Source organism: Puntigrus tetrazona, chromosome 21 (assembly GCF_018831695.1).
Source record: "Puntigrus tetrazona isolate hp1 chromosome 21, ASM1883169v1, whole genome shotgun sequence".
In the NCBI taxonomy this organism is placed as follows: Eukaryota; Metazoa; Chordata; class Actinopteri; order Cypriniformes; family Cyprinidae; genus Puntigrus; species Puntigrus tetrazona.
The window spans coordinates 13,899,277-13,923,219 of record NC_056719.1 but is presented as its reverse complement, the minus strand read 5'-3'; the positions used below and the strand labels follow the sequence as shown (position 1 = coordinate 13,923,219).

Here is a 23,943-nt window from a genome sequence, read left to right as displayed (position 1 = left end):
TTAAACCAATTAAAATATAAAATATAAAATTGTACTATATATATATATATATATATATATATATATATATATATATATATGTGTGTGTGTGTGTGTGTGTGTGTGTGTGTGTGTGTGTGTGTGTGTGTGTGTGTGCACGTGTGTAAATTTTTTTAAAAAAAAAATACAATTACTTTTTACTATTTATTTTAAAAATTGTATGGTAGATAAAAGGCCCAAATAACACCAAAGGTCATACAAAAATGTGTTGGAGTTCCACAAAGTAACAAGTGCATAAACGTGAAGAACAAAGGTAAACAATGCGAGAGGATTCACTAGATGAATTGCCTTTATCATACCTTCATGTCACATTTGAATAGTTGCACTTATACAAACACAGATACAACATTCACAACACACAATGCTTAAAATCCCCAGACGAGTTAGGTTAGATGCATAGATACCCTAAAAACCCCAACATTTTAATTTAAGAGTTACGTTAAAACAAACAAACAAAAACAAGGTTTTACTAAGGTCAGGATACTAGAAAAGAAACCGCTTCAAGTTCCTGAGGTATTGTTGAAGACAGCTTATAATCCTCAGTACTTAGATGCTGTCTACTGCAGTTACGACAAGCACTTTGTTCTTATAAGACTAAAATTGGTAAGCCTAGATCCTGTTCCTTCATGTGACTATGCTTTGAATGAAGATGTCATGAAGGGTTCATGAACTCATATGCATACAGCTGGAAAGAAAACTGGCTCCTTTTACTTGATAGGTGATTGGAACATAAAGCCTAATGACGCTGCTTCCCCCCAACCGTCACATTTCATCCTGAAATAGCAGCGACACGTCCCTAGATTGCATGTGTCTAAATACACAGCTAAGTGTAAGTGAGCAACTGCTGCAAAACCATAAGAGATGCACAGCTGAAACTGCAGGATTTTAAGAGGGAACATTAAAAAACAACAACAACAAAAACAACCAATCATGTTAAACTTGTAGAAAATGTATAGTGACATAAGTAAAGTAAAGGGAGTTTAGGCAGTGCAAAGAGTGCCTTTGTGAGGTTCACATCACATCTAATCATACGGCTGAAAAATTCTTTAGTGTAAGTCCAAATCTCTCACATATTACATGAGGCACTTTTAAACTGTAAAAAAAGTGCATTTGAGATCAGGCAGTAGCACCACTTGTTTATGAGGTCTCTTTTATCAGCTGGTTTCTCACTTCCTCCTTCTTCCGCAGTATTTGCCTTGGCATCCTGTGCCCCCTACAGGACAAGACAGTGTCACTAGCTACTATTAACAGTGTGTCATGTTTATTCAAAATGCAAACAGGGTTATTTTAGAATCATTCACAAACCACTGTACTTGTATTTTTATCAATATTTTTGATTAGTTTTATTTCTCTACTTTATATATATATATGTATATATATATATGTATATATATATATATATATATATGTATATATATATATATATATATATATTTTTTTTTTTTTTTTAATTTTAGCTATACTTACCTTTTTAATATACCTAGATTATTTTTAGTTATTTAGTATATAAGGTTAAACTAAATAAAAGCATTATGTTTAAGTTTTTTTATATATATATATTTTACTATTTTATTATATTTTCAGATTTTGTAATATTTCAGTTAAAGTTCATTTTGTTTCAATGGATTAAGTTAGCTACAATAACCAAAACACATATATAATAAACTACTGTGGTATTTTAGCATTTTAGTTTTATGGTCAATATAAAATTTGTGTGAGACCCGTTTTACATTTAGATGGAGCAACACACAATAAAGTGTAGTTTATGAGACAAGGAATGTGTATTTTGATTATAAAGTTGATTCTTTCTGTTCTGTGGTTTGTTTGTTTTTTTTTAAAAACATGAATTTGTACAACTAAAAGTTTCTGTTTTGTGGACAATAGAAAGAAACTGAGAGAAGTGCATTTGTATCTGCTTACGTACCTCTGTAGCCTCCAGCACCTAGAAAGCCTTGAAGAGCTGCATATTTGGCTGCTTTTGCTATAAAGAATCATACAGGACACATGCAATAAACTGTCTAGACTAAACAAATTTTATCATGGACTGCATTTTAGTTAACAGTGAGTGTGCTGAAATATCAGCACGTCTTACATTGCTGAGGTGTAAGTGGAGCACTTCCAGGTCCCCCTGCACCAGTGCCACCATAACCTACAATACAATATAATATATTCACAACTATTCATTAATCACTCTTGGCCAATTACACTGATCACTGTAACACACACACTAAAACAACATTCAGTTTTTATTTACATACTACCAAAATGTTGCTCTGTTCTAATGTTTTGATCCAAAATGATTTGTAACGATAATTTGGATGTCCCTGTCAGCTGTTACTTTTTTCATGATTTGGTTGGATTATTTGTGAGAAATACACATTTTTAAAGTAAACTGACTTCCATTGCATAGTATCTCTTGTGTTCGCGTTCTTTCACACACGTGCATTGCAATATGTCCATTTGTATTATATGTATGTACAATCATATAAATGAATATCTTTGCTCTTAAATTTGTCCCTCTTTCTTTATTCTCCTTTAAATACCTAGTAGCAATACCCAAAATTGAAAATACAAATGAAACACATCCGATATGTCCAGTGAATGCTCAAATGAGCACAATCAAGCCTCCACAAAAACCAGTGAGGTTTGGTCTAAGCCTCACAACGTTTTTGATGCGCTCTATGTATGTGCATTGATCAATGTTAATATGGGAATAAAAGCCTAAAATGAAGTCTGTTGATCAAATAAAATGATTATCTCTCATCAAAAGCAACTTATATAATCATATGACTTATATAATGTAACGCATGTAACTTTTGATCACATTCAGATTCATAGACAGGGTTAAGTCATACATAGTCAACATACTTAGCAAAAAAACATTACTGGGGTGCATCTTGAGACAAAACAAATGCACTGATATATTTTAAAATCAGTCAGTGCAGGCTTACGCCTTGTCTGTGAAAAGGGGGAAATGTGAATGGATGAAAAGAATAAAATCGAGTGTAACTCGTTATCCTGATCTCTGCTGATCTCTGTGTGGAAGAGCCCATTCCCCAACAGATACAAGGAGAATTGAGGAAGGATATAATAGCTCACCTGGTTGATAGCCTTGACCACCCAGTAAACCTGTGCCAAAGCCTGAAACAAAGGTATGCACTAAGTTGAATGAATTTACCTTATTATAAAATAATCTTAATCTAATAATCTAATTTTATTTATCAAATAACTTTACCAGTTCCTAGTGGGCTTCCAGCACCTCCTCCTAGACCTCCTAGTCCTCCACCTGTACCTAAACCTCCATACCCTGCAATGAAAAAGATATGTCAAAACTATAATCATGTAAAGACAAAGATATCAGTAGTGGTTCAATTTGCGACAGCCGCATCTGATTGCTGAGCATCTGTTAGAGGTGAGCAATTCTGTACAAAGTTAGTATCAAATCCCTTGTGAAAAACATGTTACTTTACATTTGAAAAGAATGGTTATTAAGGAAATAACGCACTTTAAAAGAATACTGTTAAATGCAAATTGAATGTAATATTTTCATGCATTTAATTTACAATTAATTTAAAATAAATTATTTACAAATAAATAACTTGTAAACTAATGCAATATAACACTATAGTTAAAATGAATAACCAAGTACTTTGCATGTACTATAGCACGTCAAGTCCCTATAGTGTTTTGATGTCAATTAACGCCTCAAAATAATTGTACTTCTTTGAGATTATTAATAGATTTAAAAAAAACAAAAACATGATTTAAAATGTAATTCAAAATACATTACAAATACATGCATTGCAAAGTTCACTTATTAAAAGTGTGCTTAGAAACAATGTCAGGAAAGCATACAATCTTTAAGTACACCTAAGGGGTCATTTATTTCATTAACATCATATCCAAGAACTGTTTTTTTAATACAATATGTTTTAAGTTGCGAAGAACACTGCAGGAGCATATTCAATAAGACTAAGCCAGACTAGTAGTTTACCATTACATTCAGGAACCTAAGTAAATGTAATTATAGTAAGTCATAATTATATTCATATTTTAAAACACAAGAACCTGATTTTCCAGGTTTCGCAACTCCAGGTCCCACGCCACCACCTGGATATCTGGCACCTAACCCTAAAACAAACAATCAAACAAACAAACCTTCAATATCAATTATTTATGGCACATATGTATAGTTTATGTAATTTAAGATGCACATGCGTATTTTAGTATTTAATTCATTGTGGCATTTGCAATAAATCTTATCGTATACTAATTATCAGATTTTAATTTTAGATAATCTATTCTAACCATGTGAACATCAAATTTACTGCACGCATGTTTAATATTTAATGTCACACGATACCTCCACCCAGCCCTCCAACTCCTCCAGGACCTCCACCAACACCTCCTGGTCCAACTCCTAGACCACCACCAAGACCTCCAGCCCCTCCTGGTCCTACTCCTAAACCACCACCAAGACCTCCAGCCCCTCCTGGTCCTACTCCTAGACCACCACCAAGACCTCCAGCCCCTCCTGGTCCTATTCCTAGACCACCACCAAGACCTCCAGCCCCTCCTGGTCCTATTCCTAGACCACCACCAAGACCTCCAGCCCCTCCTGGTCGTACTCCTAAACCACCACCAAGACCTCCCCCAATTCCTCCTCTTCCAGCCCCTCCCAATGTTCCAGCTCCTCCATAGCCTGATAAGGCAATGAAAAACAGAAAAACAAAAATTTGTGTTTATTTTTTTTGTCTAATCTACAAAGGACAGGTAGTAATAAGGTACAGATTTTACATACTTTTAGGTGGTTTCACAGCGCCAGGACCATAACCAAGTCCTGTACAAAATTTTAAGCAAAAAGAAATTATATATAGTCAGCTCACTGGGTGTGCTACATTACCCAATGTCCTAGGTTACACTAATTAAGCCTTTTTTTATATATTAATAACACTTAAATAGCACTTCAGAAACTTACCACCAAATCCAGGCCCTCCAAGTCCACCAGCACTGCCTTGGCCACCACCATAGCCACCTGGACCAGCTCCAAAGCCACCGGGTCCTGTTCCATATCCACCTGGGCCTCCAAGCCCACCAAGTGCGCCTGCTGCCCCATAAACTTTTTTTGCAAAATAATAAATTAATTATTTTGCAATTTTTCCAGTTCAGCATGTAAAATACAACTAAACTACAGTGGTTGAACAATGAAACTGAAACACCTGTTTTTTGTAGGGCCTCCTTTTGCAATCCATACAGCGTCACTTCGTCTTGGGAATAATAGATACAACTCCTTCACAGTGGCCAGAGGAATTCTTTCTTGCAGAATAGTCGTTAGGTCACTATGTGATGGTGGTGTCCACCAAAACACCCCTGGCTGTGGCTCAATAATATTTAGATCTGGTGGCTGTGCAGGCCATGGGAGATGTTCAACTTCACTTTTATGTTCATCAAACCACTGTGCATTATCATGCTGATACACAGCACCACCTTTAGGATAAAATGTTTGAAACATTGAGTGCACATGGTCCTCCAGAATAGTTTGGCAGTTCTTGTCAGTGATGTCCCCAATGCCATGATGTTGTAGCTCAAACCATCATCGATCCACCCCATGTTTCAGTCTAGGCATGCAACTGTCTGGTCGGTACGCTTCTTTGGGGATTCTCTACACCATAACTCTCTCGGATTTGGAAAAAGACACTGAAGATGGACTCATCAGAGAACAATACATGTTTCACATTGTTCACAGCCCAAGATTTGCACTGCTAGCACCTTTTAAACTGATGTTTGGAATCGGCATGAGTGACCAAAGGTTTGGCTATAGCAGCACGGCCATGTATTGACCTTGTGGAGCTCCGAATGGACAGTTTTGGTGCAAACAGGAGAGTTGAGGTGCACATTTAATTCTGCAGTGAATTGGGCAGCTGTGGTTTTATGTTTTTTGGATACAATCCAGGTTAGCACCTGGACATCCCTTTCAGACAGCTTCCTCTTGCATTCCCAGTTACTCCTGTTGGTTACCCTGGATACCGTGGCTCTTGATACATCACAAAGACTGTCTGGATCACAGATGTGACAGCAAGACGTGCACCAACAATTTGTCCTCTTTTGAACTCTGATATGTCACCCATACTGTTGTGTGCAGTGCAATATTTTAATCAAATCTATCCTATTACTCTGCTAATTAAACCTTCACTCTCTGCTCTTACAGGTGGAATGTACAATCAATGAAGATCGGCCACTAGGATAGTGAAATTTAGCTATGAAATCTCCAACATAAACTGGTCAGTATTTTAGTTTCATTGTCCAACCCTTGTATATTTTAATTATAGGAATTGTGGATTAGCAAAAATGTTTTCTGTTACCTTTGCCTAGTTTGCTGCCAACTGCAGCCCCACTGGGAAACCTGAGGCCTGAAAAAAATTAAATATACAATTCGAGAAAGTATAACTGTATATTAGGAATAAAATATCAGGAATGTGGTGTTTTATTTTAATTTGAAAAAAAAATTACCAGTCCCTGGCTGGATCCCACCGGCTCCTAAAGCTCCAGCTCCTCCATAACCTACAATTGATTTACAAACCCAAAAGCTAAGATACAAGCTAATTACATTTTTACATATATGTTAAGTACACAATATTCATCTCCACCTCCTGGTAGAAAACCACCACCTCCAGGCAGAAGTCCAGCTCCCCCTGTTCCAGCTGGACCAGTCCCACCTACACCTCCAACTCCAAAAGCTCCAGTTCCAAAAGCTCCAGTTCCACCTGTACCACCGTAAACTAGAAGAAAAAATTGATTGTGTTATAGACACAAGGACACAGCTAACAGAAATATTACAAATCAACATTTTCCTGTTAAATCACATTTAGGTGGTTTAACTCCTCCAATTCCCCCTGGAACTCCACCAACTCCTCCTGGAACTCCACCAACTCCCCCTGGAACTCCACCAACCCCTCCTGGAACTCCACCAACTCCCCCTGGAACTCCACCAACCCCTCCTGGAACTCCACCAACTCCACCTGGAACTCCACCGGCTCCTCCTGGAACTCCACCAACCCCTCCTGGAACTCCACCAACTCCCCCTGGAACTCCACCAACCCCTCCTGGAACTCCACCAACTCCACCTGGAACTCCACCGGCTCCTCCTGGAACTCCACCAACTCCCCCTGGAACTCCACCAGCTCCTCCTGGAACTACGCCAACTCCTCCTGGAACTCCACCAGCTCCTCCTGGAACTCCACCAACCCCACCTGGACCACTGCCTCCAATTCCAGGTCCTCCTTCAATAGTTCCTGGGGTATCTCCACGTCCAGCAATGGCTCCACCTCCAATGCCTGCAGCAAGAAAAAAATATTCTCTTTGCAAATGAAAAAGCACCTCTTTTTCTTGACCAAGTACAGACAGCAAGACTACCGTGAAGTACCTGGGGGCTTTAGTGGTTTGGCTCCTGGTAGTGTTCCACTATCACCAACTCCTAAAGAAGAACACCATTATTTTATGTGATTCAATCATCATACTTGGACATACAAGCATTAAAGCATCTTCAAGCAATGTCAACCACAAACTGTATTGTCATATACACCAAAAAGCAATCAAAAACCACTCTAAAGGCCTAAATTGGGACCTTTTAAGGTAACCAATAAAAATGGCCATTCTTTGTATTGGACTGACTAATCTTGAGTTACATATCAATAAATTTCAAGGGAGTTTATTTTATTTAAACCACACCCAGGTGAAAAAGTTCACTGAAAAAATGTACTTAAATTGCTCAAGTTTTGTGCACTAATTTTGTAGTTATTGTAAAAATTATTCTTTAGCAAGCCTGCTTCATATGATAAACTTAAGTGTATTAAACTCTGCTATATTGGGACCACATGAATGTGAACTGCCATCAGATCCTCCTGTCTGCCCTCTCATCACTGGGCATTACAGGGATTCTACTTTGCTGGTTTGAATCTTATCTCAGGGTGGCCTGGGGAGGGGAGGTAACGAAAAGGTCACTAGAGGTTCCTCAGGGATTAACTCTTGGACCCCTCCTCTTTTCTACATACGCTAAATCTCTGGGTCTCATCATACAGGCACATGGCTTCTCCTACCATTGTTACGCAGATAACATACATCTCTATCACTCTTTTTAACCAGATGATCCAACGATAACTTCACAGATCTCAGGCTGCCTGGCAGACATCTGGGCATGGATGAACAAAAATCACATACAGCTCAACCTGGCAAAGACTCTTTTGGCTTCCCTGCCACCCAAACTCTACAGCATGATTTCACCATCCAGCTAGGTTTTTCTACAGCTACCCCATCAGCTTCAGTCAGAAATCTTGGTGTAATGTTCGATTACCAGCTGACATTGCAAAGATTGCTCAGACTAGCAGGTTTGCATTACACAACATCAGAAAAATCACACCCTTTCTAACAGAGCATGCTGCACAACTTCTTGTTCAGGCCCTTGTCATTTTTAGGCTAGACTACTGCAACGCCCTTCTAGCTGAACTTTCATCAAGCACAATCAAACCTCCACAAATGGTTCAGAATGCAACGGCATTAATGGTTTTCAAACAAGCCCATGTTACACCTCTCTTTATCTTCTTGCATTGGTTAGCAGTTGTGACTCGCGTCAAATTCAAGACATTGATGCTTGCATATAGAACAGCCAAAGCCTCAGTACCCACTTACTATTAACAACACTTCGTGGTACTATCACAGACAGTCTCAAAATCACTTTCCAGAACATTCTCGCTCTCCAATCCTGACTGGTGGAATGATCTTCCCATCCCTATACAGATGCTGAATCCCGACAGCTGAAAACTCCTCTGTTTATGAGACTACTTGAAAAAAACACCAAACAAACAACTTTATGTGTTCCTTCCCTTTTTAACTCGTACTTATTTAAACAATGCATGAGACTTGGTATTACGAGCACATCCCGTGTCCCCAAGTTGTTTTGTATGAAAGCATCTGCAAAATGATTAACTATAAATGTAACTAAAATGCACTTTTAACATACTACCTCTTTATTTTAAAAAATGTTACCACTTGTAGTATGCTTATAGTAATCATATTTTATACACTATTATACTTAAGTGTACTAGAAGTGGTGACTAAATACATTTTTAAATACAAAGAATACTTAAAACAGTTTTTTTCACCTGGGCATCAAAAGACTTCTTCACCACTAGAGGGAGCCGTAATATAAGAAAGTAAACATCGAAAGAACTATTACCACTACCGACTACTAAAAATAAGAAACAGGGAACATAATGTTGACAAGGGAGAACGTCAATATGGTCAAAATTAATTGTCAAACTGTTCATTATTTGATTTATAGTACAAATATAAGCTAAATACAAACCTGGTACAGTTCCAGAGACACCTAAAACATGAAAAAAGGTAATTAATTTAGTAATTTTGTGTTGACATATCTCATCAAATGCCATTTTAATCTTAAGCAATTACATAATAATATTAATAGAACAAGTTCTGACACAGTTTACTCCAAAATCTGTGTGACCAAAAAGCTAATTCTGAAGAATATTCTGGCATAAGTATACAAGTATCCTATTGTAAAAGTGAAGGGTGGAAAAGAAGGTATGAGAGGCAGGACCTGGCACCATCAAGTACCTCCTCTTTCCCCTTATCCGTTCAGTGTTAAAGATAATAAAAGCATGGTTAAGACATTCTTCAAACTTTAAACTAAGCTCTATAACCCAAGAATAGTATAAAAGCACTGAACGAATTGTGCAGTCACAGAAAATGCAATGTACGCTTTTCTTTGTATGTAAATTAAATGTGAGCTACAAAAAGAAAACAAAAATAGATGGCAATCTGCAATCTGCAAAGGATGATGTGAACAGGCTCACTAAAAGGGAAAGGTCTACCTGGTCTTTCTCCAGCTAAGATGGGTATTCCTGTCCCAGCAACCCCATCAAGTCCGTCAGAATCAGTGGACCCACCAGTAACACCTGAAAAAGATTACATGCTGCTCAGTTTCTATACTTTTAAAAAGTTGGAAATCCAACTCAAAATACCACCTCTAATAGACCCACCTGATCCCTCTATTGGTCCGCCAGATTCTGAAATAATCACAAAATAAAACTGGTGGCTAAAAGGTGAAAACGCCTGTTCATTTTTTCTTGCATTGTCAAAAGGACAGCTGTTTTATCTTAGTTGATGGGATCAGATGGGATGTAAAAAAAAAAAAAAAAAAAAGAAATGAAAAAAAAAGAAATATATATGTATATATATACTTTTCTTACCAGTCTTGGGAGCTTTTGTTCCACCTGTTCAACAAAATGTTAAAATTAGAATGCAGGAACAAACAAATTAACAGCTAAATAACTAATTAAAGATACAATTATGTCAAATGTAATAACCTTGACCTTCTCCAGCACCACGGGTTGCACCATCAGGACTGCCAATCGCTAGCATGAAACACGTTAAGAACAGGTCAAGACTGATAGTTATTATGGTTTACTATTATTGAAGTTGCATGTGTATCTTGTACATTCCAAATGAACTGCATTACCTCCATCAACTCCAGGTTTAGATTCTGCTCCACGATCTGTGCCGGTAGCAGCTGTGCTTCCTGGAATTGCCGTTCCTCCTATGATGCCTGGTACCCCGGATATAATGGAATAGTTTATGTATATATCCATTGTAAAACTTACCTATACGCCTCTGGAAAATTAACACATGTTTCTGTATGATGTAAGTATGACATAAACTGCATTCGTAGCATAAGCTCAGAAAAGAATAGATGAACGAGGATAGAGCAAGTTAAACAAATTGAGCAGTTAAAAAAAGAATGAATGCAGCTCTCGACTCATGAACACGCATACAGCCATTGCCGGAAGTCAGTGATTTAAGTTATGATTTTAAAAATTGACATTTTACAAAAAGCTATCTATCTGCTTCAGATGACATGTATTAACCCCCCGGACGTGTTATGGATAGTTTTATGTTGAATATATATGATTTATGGAGCTTCGAAATAATGGCCACTATCCACCTGCATTCATTGGAAGAGCCAGGATAATTTTTTTTTTAAACTGAAAGAAGAAATAAATTATGGGGTAATTTTCTTTTTTGGGTGAACTATTCTTTCAATTCAAAATTAGAATAGCAATATTTTACTGGCATTATTGATGTTAGATGATATAGACTGACAACTCACCATATTTGTCTGGCTTGGTTCCTGAAACTGGTGTACCTCCAGCCCCACCTACACCACCTGTGATGTAAGGCTAAGCATGTAAACAAAGTTCTATCTGTATCTAATAGCTGTTATTTAGTCCACTTTTAACAGTTATCATCACCAGTTCCAATTCCGGTTCCTGTGGCCCCAGTTCCACCAGTTGCTGGTAACAACCCACCCAACACACTTCCAGCCCCACCAGCTGGTTGTCCTAGATGGAATGCATATGGTCAAATCTTAGATTATATACACACAAGATTTTAATTGCAAAAATTAAGTACAAGAAGTGCTTTACCATATTTTGGTGGTTTTTGTGCTCCTCCATATCCTTAAGAATGAAATGAACAAAACAGCATGTTTACCCACCATTGCTTAGATGACATATTTAAATTTTAGTCATTAGTTTTTCACATCTAATTAAAGTTTCTAAAACTTTACCTCCATATCCAACACCGGTCCCAACACCTCCAGGTAGAACTAAAAAAGACAAACATGTTGAAATATGTTGAATTAAAAAAAAATCCAAAATTCTAAACATTTCTCAAACCAAAGAAACAAAGTCATGTCATTTTCAAATAAGTAAAGTGTCCCATTAATCCAAAAAATTTGCATGCAAATTGCTACACATACCTCCAGGACCTCCCACCAATCCTGTTCCAGCTCCTAGGACACCTCCTGCTCCCAAAACCCCTCCAGATCCAGGTAAACCTATCAGGATATGCAAGGGTTTAGACTGTTTCATGCTGTATAATGCTGTATCATTCTAAGTTAAGCCTTTATTTACCCATAATAAATATTAGTAACGTGCATTAAACATATATATGTTTTAGAAAAAACACACGAATATTAAATTGTTTCATATTCTTATTTATAATATTTATTTATAATATTTATATTTTATTTATAATATATATAGTAACATTTTTGACCATTTGAATATACTGTATATTATTCAATGATCAAGAGCCACTTGAAGTCTACATGTAAGTATATGCAGTGTGTTTCAACTTGCCATATTTAGCTGCCTTTGATCCAGGTCCATATCCTAAAGAATGCCACATAATTAGTTAAAAGATAAGTTGATCAGGTACAGTTTTAATAATACAGATCTTATATTTCCTGTGTAAATGACTTACTCTGACTTGTTTAAATTACCTCCAGCACCTGTTCCATACCCAGGCCCAAGCCCTCCTCTGCTTCCTGCTCCAGCAAATCCAGACCCAGGACCTCCTACAGTCCCTGGACCATAACCACCAACTGGCCCTGCCCCCGTGCCAAATCCTCCTGATGGACCGGTTCCTACCTGACCCTGCAGACCAAGTCCTGCAGCTCCTCCACTACCACCAAGACCTAAACAAGGAATAAAATAATTTAACATGTGTTAATGCCATATTGCACAAAAAAATGATGGCATAATGAATTCACAATATCCTACCATATTTTAGGGCCTTTGATCCACCTGGATATGCTGCATTGAATACAAAGTATTAATGTAGACATGCAAGCAAACAGAAAGTATAAAGTGCATATGTAATAAAATGTTTATCAGCATACCTCCAGAGCCAGGTCCATATCCTCCAGCAGGTACTCCTCCTGGCCCATAACCACCTACTGGTACACCTCCAGGTCTGTAGCCACCGACTGGTGCTCCTCCTGGTCCATAACCACCAATTGGTGCCCCTCCAGGTCCAATTCCGCCGCCTGGTATTCCTCCAGCACCTCCAACACCTGACACTGTTCCACTGCCAATTGATCCTCCTAATCCTCCAGGCAATCCTGTTCCACCAGCTCCACCAGTAAAGCCTTTTCGCGAAATGCAAAAGTAAAATGTAATTTATATTATGTAATTTATATTTTTATTTTTCTACATGGATACTAAAATGTGGAGATTATTTAACTTCACCATACCATATTTGCGAGCTTTGGCCCCAGCGTATCCTAAAAATAGTAAAAGTCAATATTAGAGAAATGTGATTTAACAGTGGTTAAAGCTATTTAAAGTTATTTTTATTAAAAGTGTTTAAATACACACAGCAAGATCTTTATAGCTTAATCTTCTCTGGGAACCTCTAATAATCCGATATTTACCTCTCTTCATCAGATGATAAAAATACTCTAGTCTAACAACTTCAAGATGTCACCTCAAAAAACCTTGGCTATGCAGTGTTATGAGACAAAAGGTGCACAATGGTGAGCTACTTATGCTTAAAATCAGCATCTGGCAGATAATCATCTACCATGTACTCTAACCAAACTAAACCTACATTACTTTGTGCTTGAATGATATGGTTATCCACTTGGAGAACACCAGTGAGACATTAGAATGTGCTAAAGAATGCTATGGCTAAATTTAGTCAAAAGAAAGGTCATCTTGGGATATTCTTGGCTAGATGTGCTACTTAGGTTTCCAGATTGGCCAGGGTTTAATTAAACTAAAAAAGGTTGAAGCTATCATTTTCTTATAAAACTGCATTACAATGGTTGGTAACTTATTAGTGCCTGTCTGTCCTCAGGTTTTTGCAAAACGAATTAAGTGTCTTGTACATAAATTCAGTATGCAGTTACACAGAGAAGATCTTAGCTATATATATATATATATATATATATATATATATATATATAATAGTGCTTTATATAATAGTTTCACAACAGCTTTACAGACTCGAAGCAAACTTCAAAATTAGGTAAATCCCAATTCTGCTGTAAAGCAGCTGTAGCAAGACAGTTATTCAGTAGTAGTATTGTTTATATTCAGTTCATTTAAGTTCAGCTATAAGCATCTCTACTGAAGACAGTGGTATCATAATTAAGCCAATGTTTTTTTTAAAGTTTGGTTCAATAACAGTATCAGTGTTGAAATATTCATCAGTTTTGAACAAATCTAATTAAACTATCTAGCGGAGGACAAAAGTATCATAATTTTTTAGCCCAGGGTTTAAAATGTTAAACACTGACTTACCTCCAGGTCCAAATGCACTTCCAGGAACACTGCCAGGTCCAAGCCCACCACCGGGTACACCTCCTGGACCAAAACCCACACCAGGGACACTTTGTCCAGCCCCAGTTCCTGCCACAACTGGTCTGACACCAGTGCCTGGTAAACCACCTGGAATACCTGCAGCTAATCCAGTGCCTGGGCCTAAACCAGCACCTCCACCAAGCAGACCTAGAAAAATAAGTAAAGTTTGTGTAACAAAAGCTATCAATAAAACCTTAACAGTGCATTATATTGAAGCATTAAATTAAAAGATGTTTTACCATATTTACGAGCTTTTGCCTCTGCATATCCTGCAAAGCATCATGATATTTATTATCAGGATATTTAGTATTAAATATGACCTCAAATCTTCATTGTAAACTATGTTGTACAATATGATATTATAATTTCGTACCTGTGCCAGAGCCAGGGAGTCCTCCAGCACCACCGCTAGGAAGCCCACCAACTCCACCACCAGGCAGTCCACCAGCTCCTCCACCAGGTAATCCACCAAGTCCACCTCCAGGTAGCCCTCCAATTCCACTTCCTGGTTGTCCACCAATCCCAAGACCTCCACCAGGTAGTCCACCAAGTCCAACACCAGACACACCGGCTGCCCCACCTGGCAAAGTCCCACCAGGACGTCCAAGCTGAGCTAAAGGATTTATCGGTGAACATCAATATCTTAAATTTCTTTAGGTGTCTGACTGGCAGAATTTCACAATTTATATATAAAAAAATCATTAAACCTAAGCACAGTATTCTTACACAGCATTCTTATATTATATTACATTCTTATATATGATATTATATTAATAGGATTGCATATGACCTGTGGAACACTAGTTGCCTTGATATTGGGAATACAATATATACTAAATCAATAAAAAGCATGTAAAAATAATTTTCTTTTTAACAATAAAAAGAGCCAAAAATTTAATTTAGAATTTTGATGAAAGTCTTATCTTTAGGATGTAAAATAAATAAAGACCCTATTCAGAAACCTTCACCTGCAATTTTTAGATAATTCTGAGCACCTTGGTTTAGGTGTGTTTTATTAGGGTTGGAGTTAAGGTACTGTAGCATGGTTTGCTATCCCTGTGCTAGAGCAAAATTGTATATATATATATATATATATATATATATATATATATATATATATATATATATATATATATATATATATATATATGTTGATTTGCCAATAACAAGATCAGTACTTCATTGTAAAATGCAAAATGTAAAGTCGTACCATATTTTCTTGCTTTGGCTGCAGCATATCCTAAAATATGGCAGAATAGTAGACATCATTGTGCTGTTAATGATAATAACTTTGAAAAACAAAACAAGGTAATTTTTGGGATACCTTCTGGAACAACTCCGATGCCAGGGATTACACCAGTGCCAAGACTACCAACTCCCAAACCAGCACCAGGAAGTCCTCCAGCTCCAAGGCCACCCACGCCCAAACCAGAACCAGGAAGTCCTCCAGCTCCAAGGCCACCAACTCCCAAACCAGCACCAGGAAGTCCTCCAGCTCCAAGGCCACCCACGCCCAAACCAGAACCAGGAAGTCCTCCAGTTCCAAGACCACCCACTCCCAAGCCAGAACCCGGAAGTCCTCCAGTTCCAAGACCACCCACTCCCAAGCCAGAACCAGGAAGTCCACCAGTTCCTACCCCAGAAGCTAGAAAATAAACAACCCAAAATGGATGAAAATTAAGATGAAACACTGTTTTTATGTATGCTACATGATAAACGTCAATCCAGAATCCAGAATTTTTTACTTTTTCTTTTAATTTATTTATAACTTAGACTAAATATTTAACATTTGGATTCCCCCTGATTTTTTTGTTGTTTTTTTTCCCCACAAGAGACAGTTTTCAGCCAGGGTATTTATTTATAACATGAATCTGTAAGTTTTCTTACCATACTTTCTAGCTTTTGCCCCAGCTCCTAATGAGAGACAATTTGTGGATGTTATAAGACAGACTTCAGTGTCTTAGATAATCTTAAAACATTTATCTATTTGAAATAAATCATAAATGTACCCCCAGGATAGGAACCTCCTGGATATAGAACACCAGGAGTTCCACCGCTAGCTCCAGGAATGACTCCAACACCTGGAACACCAGCTGCACCTGGAACACCACCTATTCCTGGCACACCGCCTGCACCAGGTATGCCGCCTATGCCTGGCACACCACCTGCACCTGGTATACCACCAATGCCTGGAACACCACCTGAACCAGGTATACCTCCTACACCAAGCCCACCACCGAGTCCTGGAACACCACCAGCCCCTGCAGCAGAGAATCAGCAATATCAGAAATGTTATTTAGACATGTTGAAATTCTTGTTCCTAAGAGAGACTTCATTTTTTTCCTGCATGACTTACCATACTTGGCAGCTTTAGCCTGAGACTTTGCAGCGTTTGTACCTTAAATGGAGTAACAAAGTAAATTTCCATAAATACTCCACAATTACTCATAAAAACTCTTTAATCATATGGCAAATAACTTGATTTAAAAAAATGAGAAGCTAATGTAATTGGCTGACAAATGTAATTTATGTTGGTTGATCTTAAGTGTAAATGACTACAATGGATAGAGGGACAGATTTTTAAATGCATTTTTACCTCCAGACTTTGGTGATATAAGAGGATATCCACGGAACACGCCTGGTATTTGTTGACCAAATCCTCCTCGGCCTCCTGCAAGACAAAAGATAAGTGAGTTCTATTAGAAGTTGTTTTTTATACTTTTTATTGAAAGGACTATTCTTTTAGTAACTTATTTTACCATTGGCTCCAAGTGCACCTTGACCAAGCTGCCCTATAAACAACAAAATAGAAGAAAGAGTCCCATAAAATATTTTAATTGCTGGATAAAGCTTTAAATTATAAAACTATAAACCACAGTCTTACCAGTTTGAGAACCAGTGGCTACACCTGGCAGAACGCCTCTACCGCCAAAACCTACATATAAAAACCAAAATGTAAATGCCATATCTGCATTAATATTTTGCTACACTTTATTTTATGGTAAGGTGCCCAATTCTGCTCCCGGCAATCGACTGTTTTGCAAAGTTCAGCTCTAACTTTGAACTGTGACAAACACAATTATTGATTTTAATATTTAAGCAATCCTGAAGACCTCAAGTTGCTTTAGGTATGTTTGTTTGGAGTTGGAGCTGAACTTTACAGGACAGTGGATCGACAACAGCAGGATTGGGCACCCCTATTTTAAGGGTTCCTTGTTACAGTGTAATTAATCATATAAGTACTGAGTAAAATTAATTAACTACACATACTTACTGTATGGTAAGGGTTCAGATTAGGGTTTGGCTTAGAGTTACTTAAGTAGGCTCATTCTCCAATTAAAACTCAATTCAAAGATGAGTTTTACTATTTTTGAATCCGTTCAGCCGATCTCCTGGTCTTGCAATAGCACTTTTAGCATAGCTTAGCATAGATCATTGAATCCAATTAGACCAGTAGCATCACATTCAAAAATGACCAAAGAGTTTTGATATTTTTCCTATTAGTACAGGATATAACTACAAAAAAGTAATTTTTGAAAGAGAAGCTACTGGTCTAAAACTGAACAATTTCCAAAAAAGTGGAGTGTTCCTTTAATTAATTGCTATCATAATACTAAGTAAATATAATATATGTAAAAAGGACACCTTAAAATAAAATGTAACTGAATATTGTAGATACCGTTAAGAACAGTGGAAACTATTTCAAATATTTAAATTACCTACCATGTCCAGGAACTAAACCCCCTTGGTATAGTCCAGGAATCCCAATCCCTTATTTGTTTGGAAAAATAAAAAATAAAACAATTCTTTATTGTCAATGATTGGATTAAAGAATATTCCAACAAAAGGGGAGCTCCATTAATAGACAGTTACCTGGCACTGGTGCTTTCCCAATCTTTCCGACTTTTCCCCCAGCACCTGTCCCAGTTCCTGGTAAGCCAGTTTGAGGGAGAAAAGGTGCTAAGAGCCATAATGGATTGAAAATTTGCAAAAGTTAAATGTTGCATCAACTGCAAACAGCAGTAGATTAACAGTTATGCTACTTACCTCCACCAGGTGAAACTCCTGCTCCTCCAATTCCAGTTCCAGTGCTACCAGGTCCAGTTCCTACACCTCCAGGTCCAACTCCAACTCCACCTGGACCAACTCCAGCTCCACCTGGACCAATTCCTGTGCCACCTGGGCCAATTCCTGCACCACCTATTCCAATTCCTGTGCCACCTGGTCCAATTCCTACACCTCCAGTTCCAATTCCTATTTAATCAAATCCAGCATGTGTCAATACAGTTTAAATATGTTTTTGAAAAAGTGTAATGAAGTTTCACACCTTCATTTAAGCCAATAGTCTAGTCCATAGATTTACCTGGTTTTGGTGGTTTCTGACCAGTTCCAGCTCCAGGATAAGTACCATATCCACTATAGCTACCTAAAGACAAATAAAATTTTAAAACAGCAGATAATATTCCTTTGTAACTGAACCTCCTAAAAATTCACTTTTAACTAGTCATCTTTAAATGTGTTCCTTTTTATTGTTTATTATGTTATTTCATGGCTACAATAAAGAAGGAAAGAAAGCATATTTTTACCACCTGATGGATAGCCTGTTCCAGCACCTCCAGGTGTAAGTGGAATAGCACCTGCTCCAAGACTTCCTGTTCCAAGCAATCCACCACCACCACCAAAACCGCCAGGCCCGCCATAACCTGAATTTACACCATCTGAGGTAAATGCATTTTAAACCTCTGACAATATAATACTTTCTGACTACAATAGCTATAATAATCAATAAGAAATAGTGAAGTTCACAACAAAAACAATGGATTTTAATTATTCATGCTTTTTTTTTTATCGTAGAACGCTTAAATTCAGGCCATACCTGGTTTCCCAGGTTTTCTGCCTGCTCCTGTGAGAAGGCAAAATTGTTTTTTTATGATTTTTATCAAATTGTGCTATTAACAGAATCAATCAGTCAATCACTTTTATTTATATAGCACTTTTAACAATATAGATTGTATCAAAGCACTAAACAGTTTTAAAGAGAATACAACAAAAGGGATGTATAATGACGAGATTGAACAATTTTTTATTAAATGCAGAGACGATGTCTGTAAACAAATTGAAGATAATTGCTACAAAATCAGAAAGGCAGTAATAAAAAACTCTTGTTGTGTCTTACCTGGACTAAAGACACCTGGACCAACACCACCAGGAACAATGCCACCTGGTCCAATGCCACCTGGCCTGACGCCACCTGGTCCAATACCACCAGGGACAATGCCACCTGGTCCGACACCACCAGGAACAATGCCACCTGGTCCAACGCCACCTGGTCCAACACCACCAGGGACAATGCCACCTGGTCCAACACCACCAGGAACAATGCCACCTGGTCCAACGCCACCTGGTCCAACACCACCAGGGACAATGCCACCTGGTCCAAAGCCACCAGGTCCAACGCCACCAGGAAAAATGCCACCAGGTCCTATACCTCCATAACCACCAAGACCTCCATAACCTAAAAAATAATATTGAAATATTGAAATATTTACAGTGAGGCTACCAGGAATTCTTTAGTGAATATGAAACACTGCATCTTACAGATTGCCTACCTGTTTTGGGTGGTTTTCCTCCCACACCTAGAAGCAGGAAAGGGAGAAAAAGTTGTACTAAACAAAACTTAAAATATTTAGAATTAAGTTTTTAAACTTCCATATATAGTAACTAGCATTTGTTTAAATTTTCTAACCTCTTCCAGCACCTACTTGACCAGCTCCACCAGGGCCAAACCCTCCCACACCAGTGCCCACACCTGACCAAAAAAATATACAATTGTCTTATGAAACATAAAAGAGTTAAATAAAAAGACTGAACTTTCAAACAATTTCTCTACCTTGTCCAGGTATTCCTGTGCCAGTGCCACCAGCTCCAAGACCAACACCAAAACCACCCGGTACTACACCTCCAGGGCCTGCACCCCTGGCCTGAGTCCAAGGCCAGCAAGACCTCCAGTTCCAAAACCCCCATAACCTGTTTGTATGTAACAGACTCATGCTAGTCTTAATGAAACCAATACATTATTTGCTTAATGTATAGAAAAAGTTCACCCAAAAATGAAAATGACCCCATAATTTACTGAACCTCAAGACATTCTCGTTGTATATAACTTTATTCTTTCGAATGAACATAGTCGGCACAATCACCATCCACCAGCATTACCAAGCTTGGAAAGGCCAAAATATATATATTTTTATATAATATATAGTTCGTCTATATAATATATAGTTCGTCTGAAAGAAGAAAGTTACATACACCTAAATGGCTTGGAGGTGAGTAATTGATAGGATAATTTTCATTTTTGGGTGAACCAATTCTTTAATGCATGTAGTTTAAATTGCAAATGTATGTGAATACTTTATTGACTGCAGTTTTCTCCCACTCACCTGGTTTAGGGGGTTTGCCACCAGCACCTACAGACAGAATAAAGTAAGGTGAAATGAAAAGTGCTTGAGATCTCAGTCTAGCTATTTAAATATTCTACAATCCCTAGCAGAGACTAGCAGAACTTTTTAGAGACTAGGAAGCTGTTTAGTTAAGTTTGATTGCTTATGAATAAAATATTAATAAAATTACATTCTGAGGTATATTACCTGCTCCAAGGCCTCCAGTTCCAACACCAGCACCAGTTCCTCCAGGTCCAACACTTCCTGGTCCAGTTCCTATGGCACCAGTGCCACCGGGTCCTATGCCACCGGGTCTAATGCCACCAGGTACTATACCACCAGGTCCTATTCCTCCTGGTACAATGCCTCCTGGACCAATGCCAGAGGGACCAACTCCTCCAGGTGCAAGTGATCCAGGACCAACACCTGTACCACCTGGTCCTATTCCTGGTAGACTTCCATATCCTCCTGTGTTGACACAATTAATTTCTCATCTCATAAAGGCAATATTTCCTCCAATCATTATTATTTAACTTAATCCCAACATTTAGCATGCATTACATCGCACCTGTTTTAGGTGGCTTGACGAATGAACCTGTGGAAAATATAAAATTCGTAAAATCATTATGTACCTCAATAGCATGCCCCTAAAATAGTTAAATATGTTAATTACAAAATGGTAATTATGTCAATTTCAGTTTATGGTGCATTACAGTATCATAATACGTAAAGGAAATTTCATCAACCTGTTCCGAGACCTCCGGTGCCTAATCCACCAGTACCAAGTCCTCCTGTACCAAGCCCTGCTCCACCAAGGCCAACTCCCCCAAGCCCTGCACCACCAGGCCCAAGTCCCCCTAAACCTCCAGCACCAGGCCCAAGTCCCCCAAGGCCTCCAACACCCAGTCCAGCACCTTGCCCCCCAGGACCACTACCTCCAAAGCCTATTACATTTCAGAAAAAAATATATTAATTTAATCAAACTTAAAATGACTTATTACAAGAAATTTAACAACTCACCTCCTGTCTTTCCTGGTTTGAAACTAGGTATTCCTCCAACTCCTGGTAAAAAAGCAAATAAATAAATAAAGTAAATAAGTAAATAAATGTATTGTATTATACACATAATACAATGCAATACATAATGCACAATACAATATTCTTTGTTAGTTACTCATTTAATAAAGTTTACTATAGCACTGCCATGAAAGCTATGGATATTAATTGCACATGAAATGTTAAAGAATAAATGTAAATTATCACCAGTTCCAGGTCTGATTCCAGTTCCTGGGCCTATTCCAAGACCTCCAGGACCAACTCCTGGCCCAACACTTCCAATTCCAGCACCAAATCCTCCTCCTGGACCTGTTCCAGCACCAAGTCCAGCTCCAGTTCCAAGTCCACCCCCTAATCCAGTTCCAGCTCCTCCCCCTGCACCAGCTGGTATGTAGATTCCTGAGAGAGAATGTGAACATTTAATAAGTTATTATTAATATTAATGTTCATGATTCATGATACTTTTGAATATAGAGTAGATCATCACTGTTTGCATTGCAAACCCATATTTTTTATTTGACAATGATGCATATTAGGATCTAACGCCTGCAACACATTACCAGTTTATGAGAACCATTCTTGTCTTTTACTCATTGATGATGCCACATATCCAGGGGGTTCTAACTAATTGTGTATCTAGTCTTTCATGTGCAGCCTCAAACAGCACAGAATGTATTACCACATGAGTTTCTCTGTTCTCCTGCCTTGCTGTTTAAGGTCTGGAGGCATAGAGAAACAAAGAATGGATAAAATTCAGATGAAGAACAACATCCTATACATGACCCTTTTCCAAAAGCTTAGAACTACAAAGCTGAAGTCCTCTGTTCTACAAACCCACTGGGAAATGCTTGTAGGTTGTTAGTATATGATGTAATGACCTGGATTAGAATTTCTCAGATCATTCCTTCTACATGAATAAAAGATGGCAAGTGGAAACCATTTCCATAAACATAAACAGTGACTTCAAATCCCTACAAGAATTGAATTTATTTTAATCAAAATCCATCAAGTTTTATGGAGTACTAATTATGACTGCATCAAATTAAACTTAAAATTACATTGATACTTCAATCAAATTAAAATGCATCATGTTTCACTGGTATATTACATACTTCACTAATATTTACTTGTATCCATTAATAAAAAAGAAACAGAAAATCAAAGTAATATAAAGTGCTATCTCAGCTTATTTTAAATGGACAGCTTGTAACTTTACTAAACTACAAGTTGGCAATTTTTCCTTGCGTCACACATTTTGTAAATATTTTGTAGAAACAAGAGTCAAATTTCACTGACACAATAAATCATCCTGCAATGGTACACTATAGCAAAACACTACAGCACTTTTAATTAAACTTTCTTTTTATAAGCCACCCTTTACCTGAAACTAGAACATTAAGAACATTCAGAACACAGACAACAAAGTACAACCTAAGTGCATCCATTGTTAGCAGTGTGCAACTACAGTTAAAACAGTGTGATTCTATTTCCAAAACTGCAATACACCTGTAATGCAATGAGATAGAAAAAGCCATATGAATTTGGAGAGACCTTACCTCCTTGAAGGGAGGGTTTACACAGAACCAGCAGGAAAAATCCATGCAAAAGCAGAGGTACCTTACTCCAGGCCATCCTGCTCTGTAATATCCCTCTCCACTCCCAAACTGTGGGTTTTATCCCCCAAAAGCAAATCACTGCACACCCATGTCTTAAACAAGAAGGATAAGGGGTTGGGGGTCAGTATGAAAGAGAGAAAAAAAAGAAAGTAAGGATGGAGGAACACTACGTAATTAGGGAAACTAGCACACTTGGGTCTTGTACATTATGTTTTTTTTCTGTTTTTTCAAACCCCACCCCTAGCCCCCCTAAATGACTGGTGCTAGTGCATTTATTTGGGTCACCTCTGCCAACATGAGTCAAAGCATTGGCCAAAAACTAAAGACAGATATTTGAGGATAGGGGGAGAGAGAAAATCTCGCTCTTTCTCTCTTAACCTCACCAAGAGAAACATCTGCCAGATATTCTCATGGAGAGTATTTCTTTGTTATCCAATCAAAAGCAGTAAAAAAATAACTCCAGATAAGGTTATTACATGATATATTGTTTCCAGCTACGGGGGTGTAAGTAACATTTAAGGACCGGACACATCATTCAATCATTCAAGAAGGAAGATTGCTCACCTCTGA

General features: G+C 37.9%; 1 protein-coding gene across 1 annotated transcript; it reads right to left on the bottom strand.

Annotated features, from left to right (window-relative positions):
• Positions 1-202: 202 nt before the first annotated feature.
• On the bottom strand, positions 203-23,499 carry elnb (elastin b). Its single transcript, XM_043220696.1, has 58 exons — positions 23,314-23,499; positions 21,965-22,156; positions 21,722-21,763; positions 21,448-21,645; positions 21,270-21,296; positions 20,909-21,169; positions 20,698-20,728; positions 20,152-20,288; positions 20,008-20,070; positions 19,871-19,897; positions 19,438-19,776; positions 19,138-19,164; positions 18,851-18,964; positions 18,625-18,687; positions 18,309-18,515; positions 18,135-18,221; positions 17,985-18,032; positions 17,146-17,196; positions 17,021-17,053; positions 16,858-16,932; positions 16,618-16,659; positions 16,271-16,522; positions 16,149-16,175; positions 15,586-15,906; positions 15,472-15,501; positions 14,635-14,874; positions 14,501-14,530; positions 14,202-14,408; positions 13,151-13,180; positions 12,797-13,045; positions 12,678-12,710; positions 12,398-12,592; positions 12,255-12,287; positions 11,873-11,950; positions 11,681-11,719; positions 11,538-11,570; positions 11,364-11,453; positions 11,222-11,278; positions 10,574-10,660; positions 10,422-10,469; positions 10,305-10,328; positions 10,095-10,121; positions 9,927-10,010; positions 9,401-9,421; positions 7,463-7,513; positions 6,903-7,373; positions 6,687-6,818; positions 6,550-6,600; positions 6,402-6,449; positions 5,018-5,158; positions 4,841-4,879; positions 4,403-4,741; positions 4,108-4,170; positions 3,275-3,346; positions 3,139-3,180; positions 2,132-2,188; positions 1,964-2,020; positions 203-1,252 (listed from the first exon to the last, which is right to left on the bottom strand). The coding sequence occupies exons 1-58, from the start codon at positions 23,387-23,389 to the stop codon at positions 1,206-1,208; spliced, it is 5,985 nt and encodes a 1,994-aa protein (XP_043076631.1). The 5' UTR covers positions 23,390-23,499; the 3' UTR covers positions 203-1,205.
• Positions 23,500-23,943: the final 444 nt, after the last annotated feature.

What these genes read in the sequence shown, in the direction of transcription:
- elnb (XM_043220696.1), bottom strand. Translation starts at nt 23,389, where the DNA reads ATGGCCTGGAGTAAGGTACCTCTGCTTTTGCATGGATTTTTCCTGCTG. An exon ending in CGTCAAGCCACCTAAAACAG is followed by an intron (nt 21,170 to 21,269) that starts GTGCGATGTAAT and finishes GTGTCAACACAG; the next exon opens with GAGGATATGGAAGTCTACCA. An exon ending in GGCAAAAGCTAGAAAGTATG is followed by an intron (nt 15,907 to 16,148) that starts GTAAGAAAACTT and finishes TTTATTTTCTAG; the next exon opens with CTTCTGGGGTAGGAACTGGT.